The sequence below is a fragment of the Scyliorhinus torazame genome, chromosome 13, assembly GCF_047496885.1.
Source record: "Scyliorhinus torazame isolate Kashiwa2021f chromosome 13, sScyTor2.1, whole genome shotgun sequence".
NCBI lineage: Eukaryota > Metazoa > Chordata > Chondrichthyes > Carcharhiniformes > Scyliorhinidae > Scyliorhinus > Scyliorhinus torazame.
This window is the reverse complement of record NC_092719.1, coordinates 69,550,001-69,562,225: the sequence shown is the minus strand read 5'-3', so window position 1 is coordinate 69,562,225 and position 12,225 is coordinate 69,550,001. Positions and strand designations below refer to the sequence as shown.

At 44.1% G+C, this 12,225-nt stretch overlaps 1 protein-coding gene across 1 annotated transcript in view; it reads left to right on the top strand.

Annotated features, from left to right (window-relative positions):
- The window catches only part of LOC140387707 (serine/threonine-protein kinase 33-like), a 144,941-nt gene that overhangs the window by 107,554 nt on the left and 25,162 nt on the right, over window positions 1-12,225 (top strand). The window contains exons 5-9 of the mRNA XM_072470881.1: window positions 258-396; window positions 5,284-5,372; window positions 7,773-7,866; window positions 7,969-8,044; window positions 9,573-9,685. Coding sequence (XP_072326982.1) covers window positions 258-396; window positions 5,284-5,372; window positions 7,773-7,866; window positions 7,969-8,044; window positions 9,573-9,685 — 511 coding nt within the window. The remainder of the gene's footprint in view (window positions 1-257; window positions 397-5,283; window positions 5,373-7,772; window positions 7,867-7,968; window positions 8,045-9,572; window positions 9,686-12,225) is intronic.

Here is a 12,225-nt window from a genome sequence, read left to right as displayed (position 1 = left end):
GTCCAAATTACCTAACAGCACGTCTTTCGGGACTTGTGGGAGGAAACCGGAATGTTAAGTACCAGAAGAATGTAAAATGTTCCCAGACCTGTTTACATTTTCCAGCATTTCCTGTTTTTATTATTTTAAAAAGTCATTTATCTTTTGTCCCATTTTTTGATGGGACTTCACTGGTTGATGTGAGGCTAGCTACTGAATAAGTACAATCATTAACCGAATGACACTCTACTCTTCTCCATTTCTCCTTTCTGATTTAGAAAGTCTACCTTGTCATTGAATTTTGTGAACTTGGGGAGCTGAAGGGAATTCTGGAAGAGAAAGGCCATTTGAGCGAGTCGGAAACCAAACACATTATTTCCAGCTTGGCGAGTGCCATCTTTTACCTCCACAAAAATGGTAAGATGCTCTGTACAACCTTAATAGTTGGAGCATTGTAACTAACACTTACCAATAGCCGTCTGTAATTCTATATGTTCTATTTGCATTTGTTATGGTCATCTGCCTGCTGGTCAACCCTAAGCACATTATTTGTTTTCCCTCTAGAAATATTAGATAGGAAAATGCTACAATTAAACCACGTCAGCTTACAGCATGTTATCCTGAATCACCAATATTTACATCGCAACTATATTGTGACCGAGCTAACAAAACAGTTATTTGTAACTATATGATGGCACATCTAATATTTTCAACATATCCTTGAAATAGGAAACTAGGAATAGGAGTTGGCCATTCATCCCATCAAGCCTGTTCATGGCTGCCCTGCATCTCATCTCCATTTACCACCCTCTTTCCATTGTCCTTAATACCTAATAAAAATCTATCACCCCCCCACCCCCCCCATTCTGAAATTTCCACTGCCTCTCTCAGTGGCTTTTTGAGGGCGAGATAGTCAGACATTCACAGCCACTTCTGTGATGAAGTGCTTCCTGACATCATCCTTGAATAGTTTGACTCCAATTGTAAGGTTATTGCTGCTCTTGTTCTGGATATCCCACCAGTTGAACTAATGTCTCTCTATCTACCCACTAACTCCTTCAGTCAACTTATAAGCACCCCTTCATTTCCTAAATTCAGGGGCTCGGGTATTAAGACTTATCCCACACGTTTGTTTGGTTGTCATTCTAACATGAGACAATATAGAGGAACATTTTGTAGGGATTGTGGAGCCTCATGAAACCATGCAATAGGTTATACATCAAGCTATTGCCCTACTCTATCAGGTTTGATTCAGTTCTAGTACGATTGTCCAAGCCCAAAGCCCGACACTGGACACTTGATTATATAATCTACACTGACAATTTGAAGGTTCTGTTGTTTGGAATGCGATGTTAAACTGAGCAAATCATTTGCAAAATTCGCCCTGTTAACCACAACAAAGGACTAATCCAGTAAGTATGACAGTTGGGATCAGGTGAGGAAAACATTTCACCTTAGTGGGCCACACTGTATGGGCTACATAAACTGCTATTATGTTAAAATAAATCCAAGTTGCATATATCTCACGTTGCTCACACTAACAGATTTCATGTACAATTATAGGATTTGTGCATGATCACATTTAGAGACTTCAGAAACATCAATATTCCACAAAAATAATTTGGAAACTGCTGCAGTTAAATGTTGGGCTGTTAATTTTAAAAATTAATTCATGAGAGATGTGTGTTGTTGGCAAGGCCAGCATTTATTACCCATCTCTAATTGTCTTTGAGAAGGTGGCGATCATTGAACCACTGAAGATCACGTGGACTATGGATTTTCAGAATCGTTTTGATACAAGTGAGCGGCTTGCTCAGCCATCTCAGTTAAGTGTTAACCACAGTGTTGATGGTCTGGAGTCACATGTAGACCTAACTTGAGTACAGACCAGCATCCCTTCTTTAAAGGATATTGGTGAAACAGTTTGGGTTTTTTATGACAAATCAGTGGTTTTGTAGTCACCACAAGGGGTACTAGCCTTATTTATTTAATTAAGTGAATTTAAATTCCGCAGTTGCATTATTGGGATTCAAACTTGCCTCAAGATTAGTTGTCGACCTCTCTGGATGACTAGTCCAGTCATACAACCACTGTGCCACCATACCCCAGAAATGAAAATATGTTCACACAAGCTAGTAGATATTTAAAATAACACTGAAACAAAAGGTGGTTAAAATATAAATGAGTGACGAGGCATTGACGTGTTCCACCAAAGATCAAAAACAATAAGTAATTAATTATAATGCCTCGTAATCAATGAGTACATCACACCCATTGTGTGCTAGACCAAGGTGATCATTAATTATTTTGTATTATTATTCTAAAGAAATTGCGTGATTCAATTAAGCGAATCCACTTGCAACTGTTGCTCCAAGTGTTTGCTTGGCGCTTGAGAAATAAAGCAGCTCAATACTTCATTCTGACCCCACCTAAATAAAGTACAAACCTTCTGGCCTAATGAAAGGGTAGAGAAGTACGTGACGGAACATGCAAAAGAAACAGGTCAAGAGTTACCGCTTTGGGTGCAATCGCTGATGTGGTTGCAAACTGCTCCAGCTTTCACAAGTGTTTTCCTTTTGCTCAGTCGAAATCAATTTGCATATTGCCAAAAAAATAAAATGTTCCATGAGCCAGCACAATTGGGCAACAATTATGAATGTAAATTTATTAAAAATTGCAATTAAAAGCAATCTGTGTTATATTTAAATAGTGCTCCCCTAGTGAGGCTTTATTAATACAGCTGAAAATCTGTTCATCTGCATCAACTTATATATATCTAGCACATTTAATGTAATCAAGCATAAAAATAATCTTTATTAGTGTCACAAGTAGACTTACATTCACATTGCAATGAAGTTACTGTGAAAATCTCCTCGTCGCCACACTCTGGTGCCTGTTCGGGTACACGGAGGGAGAATTAGAATGTCCAATTCACCTAACAAGCATGTCTTTTGGGACTTGTGGGAGGAAACCAGGGCACCCGGAGGAAACCCACGCAGACACGGGGAGAACGTGCAGACTCCGCACAAACAGTGACCCAAGCCTGGTGCTGTGAAGCAACGGTGCTAGCCACTGTGCTACCGTGCCACATCAAGGCACCTCACTGGAATGTTCCAATGTGAAAAAAATGAAGCCATATCACAAGATCATTAGATCGTGGCCAAAGGGTTAGTTTTTAAGGAGCATCTTAAAGGAGAAAAGAGTGGTAGAGAAATGGAGAAGGAATTCCAGTGTTTGGGGCCTATGCGACCCAAGGCATGACTACCAAAAGTGGGACAATTAAAATCAGGAATGCCCAAGGGGCCAGAATTAGATGAGCACAAATTTCTTGGAAGATTGTGGGGCAGGAGGAGATCACAGAGATAGGGAGGGAAGGGCAAGCAAGGTTGGCCCGGGACTTAGAAATGAGGCTGAGAATTTTTTAAAAATCCAAAGATATTGCTAGACCGGAAGTCAATGCAGGTCACAGAGTACAGGGGTGATAGCTGATTGGGACTTGGTGCGAGTTAGGATACAAGTTTTAGACAACCTCAAGTTTACAGAGAGTAGAACGTGGGAGACCAGTCAGGAGTGTGCAGGAATAGCTCAGTGTCGCAGTAATAAAGGCATGATTGAGGGTTTCAGCAAAGGGAGAGCTGAACCAGATTTGGGTAATTTTACAGAGGTGGAAATTGACATTTAGTCAGTAGCTAGGAAACTCAGTTTGGAGGGACGACCAAAACAATGATTTCAGTCTTCTCAATATTTAATCACATATCACAGAGAACAAACCTTTTAAGCATAATGTGTCCAGGTAACCAACTGTGAGTAACCAGATTTTAAATAACTGAAAATGACTTTAAAAAGACTTTTGCATTTGTTGGTTACATTGGTGTACAATAGTCAGTTTCTCAGTTAATTGAAAAAGAATATCCCACAGCAACTAAAACATGTCTATTAGTGCCCTGCATTAAAAAAAACGCTTAAAATGCTGTGTTGTTTTGGAAGCCCAAAGTGAGCATCATTTAGTGAAAACTCATCATGCGATTAATTAAATCTCTGGTGTGTGTGTGGTAGTCATTCGGTGGGACGAGAGCAATTGTAGAGGTGGGGGAAGGAAGTTGGGGGGCAGGTGGGGGGGGGGGGGGGGGGTGGAAATGGGGACTGCCTGCCGGGATTACATTTTTCTTTCAACCAGCACAATAACTCGTGGAAACTCGATTTAACTCTGGAAGTAATTTGTGCTTGAAATTCCTCAATCTTTTGCACTGGTTTCCCTCATTTTGGGTGAAAACAAGCAACCGAGAGGAAACTCCAGGCCACAATGTCCTGTTTGTATGGTGGCGGGGATGGACATTTCCTCCTCTAGGTTAGAGGATCAGATTGGCAGAAACTGGGCAGTGTTAGTGGACATGAGATCAACTCATGGTGACCTTATTGAATCTAAGGAAGCATCTCTGGGAAACTCAAAGCTTGTACTACCAATGTGAGAATACAAAGAACATCCATTTGGGAATTCAAGGCCCAGGAATTTCAACAAGTGGGGGGTACGGTAGTGCAGTGGTTAGCACAGTTGCTTCACAGCTCCAGGGTCCCAGGTTCGATTCCCGGCTTGGGTCACTGTCTGTGTGGAGTTAGCACGCTCTCCCCGTGTCTGCGTGGTTTTCCTCCGGGTGCTCCGGTTTCCTCCCACAGTCCAAAGTTGTGCAGGTTAGGTGGATTGGCCATGCTAAATTGTCCTTAGTGTCCAAAAAGATTAGGTGGGGTTACTGGGTTTTGGGGATAGGGTGGGGGTGTGGGCTTAGGTAGGGTGCTCTTTCCAAGGGCCGGAGCAGACTCGATGGGCCAAATGGCCTCCTTCAGCACTGTAAATTCTATGATTGTATGAACAGACTAGGCCTGTGAGTAAGACAAATGAGGACATATCCATGTTCCCAAAGGATAGTGGTACTCAGGAATTTGTGTTCCTTGCAAAGCCATCGCAAGTGAAAGTACAGTTGAGTACATAGAACATAGAACAGTACAGCACAGTACAAGCCTTTCAGCCCACGATGTTGTGCTGACCATTTATCCTAATTTAAGATCAACCTAACCTACACCCCTTCAATTTACTGCTATCCTTGTGCCTGTCTAAGAGTATCTGAGCATTGAGCAGAGAAAGCAGGATAAAGTGTCCTGGAAGGGAATAGGCCTTCGTTCTTGGGTCCCAACCAGGACACCCTGCTCTAAATGATTGGACATCGTCATACTGACATAAAGGTGGGAACATTATTTTGGATCTACGCTACTCGGACACTTATTTTTTAATATTCTCTTTTTGTTTAGATATTATTCACAGGGATTTGAAGCTGGAAAATATCCTGGTAAAAAGTAATGACAATACAGATGACAACGAACTAAAACTAAACATCAAAGTAAGTTTCACCAGTGATGCACTCTCTCTTATCAATCTGTGTCCAATGTAATACACTGGAATCGGTAGTTTGTGTACCGGTTGGACTTCATATTGGCCCAGAACTTCCAATCTATGGCTTGGAATACATGTCTGGGAAATATGGATTTCCCATGGGCAGTTCCTCTGCATGTGTGTGTGCGGAGTCTGCACATCCTCCCCGTGTGTGCGTGTGTTTCCTCCGGGTGCTCCGGTTTCCTCCCACAGTCCAAAGATGTGCAGATTAGGTGGATTGGCCATGATAAATTGCCCTTAGTGACCAAAATTGCCCTTTGTGTTGGGTGGGGTTACTGGGTTATGGGGATAGGGTGGCAGTGTTGACCTTGGGTAAGGTGCTCTTTCTAAGAGCCGGTGCAGGCTTGATGGGCCGAATGGCCTCCTTCTGCACTGTAAATTCTATGATAATCTATGATAATCTGGAACCCTCTGAGGGTCTGGAAATTATGAGTTAAAGTTGGACACTTTCGATGGTTCTGACTCATTCACCAGAATAGTTACCCAGGAAACATTATTAGGAGTAAAACCAGTTCTAACTTCTGGGTAACTATACAACTGTACACCCGCCCCGACCACTCTCCTGACCCAACTACGCCATTACACCCTCACCAACCTACCTGCCACCCTACTCCCTCACTTTGCACACTTTCACTGCATAGCTTCACAAAGTGGCTTTGGGGCCTGTATACTCACCACTTATCGCAATGTGGCAACTAGTGCCATGGCATGGCTGCCCCTGACAATCCTGAAGTGTAAAGAAGGGCTCTCTGAACAGGTATGCCGCTCGTTTCTGAAGAAGCCTGGATTGGACGTATGGCCAGAAATGTATGTGCTCCACCTTCAGGTGAAAAAGAAAGAGTGGAGTGGCCATTTGATGGTGATTGTCACTCCTCAGAAGATTCAGCCTATTGTAATAATCTGGGACAACGATGAGGCAGTATTGACGAATATTTAAACCAAGTCTTGAACAAGACCTATTTTCAAATGTCCCACAATCAACCTTCTACTCTGGTTACTGACACTTTCAGAATAGCAGTTGGTCATCAGATGAACACAGGTTGAACAATGGCCTTCACCAAGGAAAATCATTATTGAGCATGTTATAAACACATTGGCACAGTATGGATGGGTGAGGGGCATATTCTTGTAGACGTTTACAGCTTTCAGAAAGGTCTAATCATATCCCATGATTGAGCAAAACAATGGGGAATGACCCAGAACAAAATCCGGTTGAAATGCCTTTGGATATAAAGCCAAATGCCAATGTACCTAATGCAAGGCTCTCACTTCAGTGTCTGAGCCCTCCATCCTGTCCAAATATTCACAGAGTAGTGGCATATTGTCTTCTGCATTACTTCAACTGGCATCCATGCCTATCCATCAATCTGCTGTGAGCTTACTCTTCACCATGAAAACCTGTCTTGGTCAAGTCGAAACAAAGTGCAATCAGAAATAAGTTTCCCAATAATTGATCTTTGTAGGAAATTTCATGGTTTGGTAACCCATGGTATAATATGATCCTGAGTCATTCAAAAGATTTCAGATTGATTCACTATCTTTGTTGCGTCAGCTCACGTCACCTCATGTGTTAGTGAAAACATTACATTTAGCCATAGCTTTCCTGGACAACTGTGCAAATCATAGAAACCCTACAATACAGATGGAGACCATTCGGCCCATGAAGTCTGCACTGACCCTCCAAATGAACACCCCACGTAGACTCACTCTCACGCCCTGTCCCTGTAACCCCACCTAACCTGCACATCTTTGGACACTAAGGGGCAATTTAGCATGACCAATCCACCTAACCTACACATCTTTGGACACCAAGGGGCACGTTAGCATGACCAATCCACCTAACCTGCACATCTTTGGATTGTGGGAGGAAACTGGAGCACCCGGAGGAAAACCACACCAGGAGAGAGTGCAAACTCGACACAGACAGTCACCGAAGGTCGGAATTGAACCCGGGTCCCTGGCGCTGTGAGGCAGCAATGCTAACCACTGTGCCTCCATGCCGCCAGGTACGTCTAGGTATCCCAATCATCCAGGTATCTAAAATCTGATCATTATCCAATCACACCCCGTCTCCCTTTGCCGGAAACTAAGTGTATGGCACGTGTCAAACGAGGGCATGATTGGGGTTCAATAGTTGAGTAGCCTTCCAACACTAATTGTCCTGGCTCACAAGAAGAATGGCCAGTTGGCTGAAATATTAGAGTGATTTGTGGTATTTTATTCCAGGACCGGGTGTTAGAGGGGCTGGTGGTGACCTACTCTCGGATGAATCTCAGCCTTTTGGAAGTGAAGGAGAACGGGCTGTGCTTGATAGTAGACTTTCACACGTCTGCTTTTGCATTCACAGGTGACAGACTTTGGCTTGTCTGTGCTGAAGGATGGTGCTGGTGTTGGCAGTGAATCAATGTTACAGGACACGTGTGGTACACCGTTATACATGGGTAAACAGCAGGCCCTTTTGCTCAGATTAAGAGTTGGAAATTTAAAACCAGAAGCTTTGTTTCCCTACTTACATTTCTAATTCTTTTCTCATTATTTAACAGCCCCGGAGATAATCAATAACTATGACTACAGCAAGCAGTGTGATCTCTGGAGCATTGGAATCATCATGTATATCCTGTATGTGGGCAACCCATTGCTTTTTGAGATTTTCTAACTGTTTTGCTACCAATGAAAATTTATATGCAGCCGTTAACTTGTGCATAAGTAGAAACAATCACACTCTGGGTTATAGGGCAGAAGTAGAGAAGATGTTCCCACTCACATAGAACATACAGTGCAGAAGTAGGCCATTCGGCCCATCGAGTCTGCACCGACCCACTTAAGCCACTTCCACCCTATCCCTACGTAACCAAATAACCCCTCCTAACCTTTTTGGTCACTAAGGGCAATTTATCATGGCCAATCCACCTAACCTGCACGTCTTTGGACTGTGGGAGGAAGCCCACGCAGACACGGGGAGAACGTGCAGACTCCGCACAGACAGTGACCCAGCAGGGAATTGAACCTGGGACCCTGGCGCTCTGAAGCCACAGTGCTATCCACTTGTGCTACCGTGCTGCCCTCGCACAAGTTCGAAACTAAAGATCATCATTAATACATCCAATAAGGGATTCAGGAGAAATTTCTTTACTCGACAGTTGTGAGCTAGGAACATGCTACTTTAGGAAGTATTTGAGATGAAAACAAGTGCAATTAAGAGAAAGGAAGAAAAATACATGAGGGAGAAAGAAACACTGATGGGGTTAGACAAGATACATTGGGAGGAGGCACCTAAACACTGGCATGGATCTGTTCACCTGTGTCTGTGCTGGAAAAATCCATGTAATAATCAATGCTTTGTGATTGCCATTGTTGTCAATCGTTGTCCAGGGGCCTTTAATTCCTGGGCAGCCATCGAACAAAACTTTTCACAAGCCAAAGAGGGGGCTATTATTTTTTTTTTAATTGCATTGGCTAGTCCATCATCAGCAGCACTTTGCACCATAAGAATTCCTGCCAGGCAGATCTTCAAAGGAGTCCCTGCCTCTGAGCCAGAAGCTCCGGATACAAGTCCCACACCAGGACCTGTTGGCCAAGGAAGGTGTGTTTGTAACGCGACTAAACAGGTTGAGTATCAACTTGTAAATCCTTCCAGCACGCGTCAATGGCAGGTTGTGAGAGTGGGAGACATTCCTGGTCAGCTGTGTGATGGAAAGAAATTGGAACCTCGATTATCGCTATTGTTAGCTCTGGACTAAAATATACATTTAAAAGTTTATGTTGCCACAGGAACTTGAAATCCCAGGGGAGGGAATGGTAGATGGCTGATGGAAATCAGATTGGTGCCAACAGGATGTGTTCGATCCGGGGGTGGATTCAGGACCTGTCTCCTTGCCCTACCGCCGTGGAGGTCATGGCTTCATGGGTCGGACCTGTCTTTGGGCAAAGGACTCAAGAAGCAGATGATGCCATGCCTAACTCTGAGGCCGCCAAAGGCAGTTAACAAGTTTCCAATATTTCACTGCCAGATGTGCCTTCTTGGAGCTAGTGTACCCAGGGAAGATAGTTGTTCAGGATATTCTCCACATTCATCGAAAAGGAATATCCAATACATAGTTCAGTGTGAATTGAAAAGCTAAAAAAAAGCTTTTGTTTTGTTTTGCAGGCTGTGTGGTCAAGCTCCATTTACAGCTACAAGTTCAGAAAAACTATATGAGGAAATAAAAAAAGGGGACCTAGATTTTTCTCATTCAAGTCTGAAGTCCATCAGTGAGAGTGGTAAGATCCTCAAGGACAGTAACATTACTAATAAGCCCAATGCAACACGACAGGTAACGCGTGATCAGTCTGTCAGAATTTCTCAAGCGCTGTGTGTTGTAATATTTTTCTTAAGGCTTTAGCCTGCTATCCCTCTTGGAAGTTGCCATGGAAGGGTTTACCTGGCCATTGTCCAAAAGCGCTAACTTCCTCTGGACAATTGCGCTGTGCTGGGAACCATCTGCCAAAATGATTTAAATTGCTAACTTCAGATGGTTCTGCCAGTTTTACATTCATATTTACTTTGAAAGAGTTAGAAAAAAAAAATTTTTACTTCAAAGTAACTATTTTAAATACCCAGACCGAGCCCCGGAAGTTAAACCCCCCACATCGCAACTCCCTAGGGACCTCCCAAAACTAAGCCCCTCAACCCCTATGGTATTTCACCCCTTCCCTGATATCTGGATTCCCCCCATGTCCGGATCCCAACCCCCATATAAGGATCCTCCCCTGACGAAGTCCGAACGCCCACCTCCACATCCTATTCACTTACCTCCTCCCTTTCAATGGGACCTTTAAACTCACTTGCTTTATGGTAGTCAGTGATGCGCAATCAATTGCACAAAGACGCAGATTGTGTACAACTGTGGCTTTATTACAGTCAGGTGCGTGGCCTCCTGCTGCAGCTGGCGAAACGGCAGGGCATGGAGGTCATGCATATTTATACAGTTCCTAGTGGGCGGAGCCAGCCAGCCAGGGCTACCGGCGAACCTGGTGTGCAGGTCCTACCTTACATCCCCTAATACAGTGGTTCACCACAGTCATTGTCACAAAAGGTGTGTGTGTCCTCCTTCGCTCAGCTCCTTTTGCACTTTGCCACTGGAGCCAGGGACATGCTTCGCTTTGCCAGTCTCACCCAGTCTGAGTCAGGAAGGTCGGGAGAGACAGGCACTTTCAATTTTAAGCACAGATAAGTTGCTATGGAGAAGCAACCTGCTGCTGATGGCCACTCTGCGGAAGTTACAGCTCAATAACTCGCAACTCTGCACTAAAATTATTTTCTACCTGACAAGAAGCTTGACAATCTGAGTGTAATATTTCTGCTTTGTTTACATTCTTGTGTGTTGTTTATTTGCTCTTAACACATTTGTTAGGCATTAACACTTAAATAAGGACTAATGTTAAGTAAGATCTGCAACCTTGTTAAGGTAAAGGGGGCAAGAGCTGGAACCTGGAGCTGAAGCAATCCAGTAAGTATGCACACTTAACACTTTCTAGATGTGAGGACCAGTAAAAACATTCTCCAGAACATGGAAGCTGCAGATCCCCCATGTGATTAATTTGAAACAGAGTGAAAAGGGGAAGGATCCAATGGCACTAGTAGTGACTTATTTCAAGTAAGGATTGTTTTCCACACTGGAGACTGTTTCAAATAACAATAGAGTTGAGATTTGGAAATTGTTTGTTAATTCATATTTCAATAATAGGTTCAACAAAAGCCTTAGAAAGCACATTTTCTGAGGCTGGATCTGTACATCTTTGGCTCCTGGTAGGACAGGTCAGGGCCATAAGCAATTATTGTCAATACTGATCATTGGCCTACTTTTTATTTTAGTCTCTGCACCTGGCTATGTTACACATCTCCACTCAGTGCTGAAATTTGAAAGATTTTGGGCAGGATTCTCTGTTGGCTGACACCAAAATCGGGAAAGGCGATTGGGCGGAGAATCGGGTTCCAACGCCAAAATCAAGGCAGGCGCCGATTTGACGCCAAATCGCGATTCTCCGTCACCTCGACAGTGTCATCAATTCCGTCGTCCGGAATGGACGTACAGTAGACACTGTTTGCATGTCATTAGCGAGACCGACCCGGTATTCCCCGGGGCCTCTGCGATTCTCCGCCTCTGATGGACCAAGTTCCCGACAAGTGGTTCACTTGTGCTTTAACAAATTGTGAGACCGGTGTGGTGGCTGCTGAGGGAGAGAGAGAGAGGGGAGGTAGGACACAGAGAGGATCCATGATGGGGAGATGCTGGCGTTGGACTGGGGGGAGCACAGTAAGAAGTCTTACAACACCAGGTTAAAGTCCAACAGGATTGTTTCGATATCACTAGCTTTCGGAGCGCTGCTACTTCCTCAGGTGAATGAAGAGGTATGGCTCTTTCACCTGAGGAGGGAGCAGCGCTCCGAAAGCTAGTGATATCGAAACAAACCTGTTGGGCTTTGACCTGGTGTTGTAAGCCTTCTTACAGAGAGGAGCGACTGTGGGCTGACGGGCCGGTCACTGGCTGTGGTGGGGGATGCCCTGCCAGGGCCGGTTTGGGGGGGGGGGGGGGGGGGGGGGGAGTGGAAATAGGCCGAGAGGCACAACTGGCACCACAAGGGTATGGGGAGGACGCTCTCCTGGTGGCCGTCAAGGTGACGGCCGCCTTGCACTTTTACGTTGGTGGAGCAGGCTCAAAGGGCTGAATGGCCTCCTCCTACTTCTATTTTTTATGTTTCTATCACAGCTGATGGTGAAATTTGAATTCAATGAAAAAAAATCTGGAATTAGAAGTCTA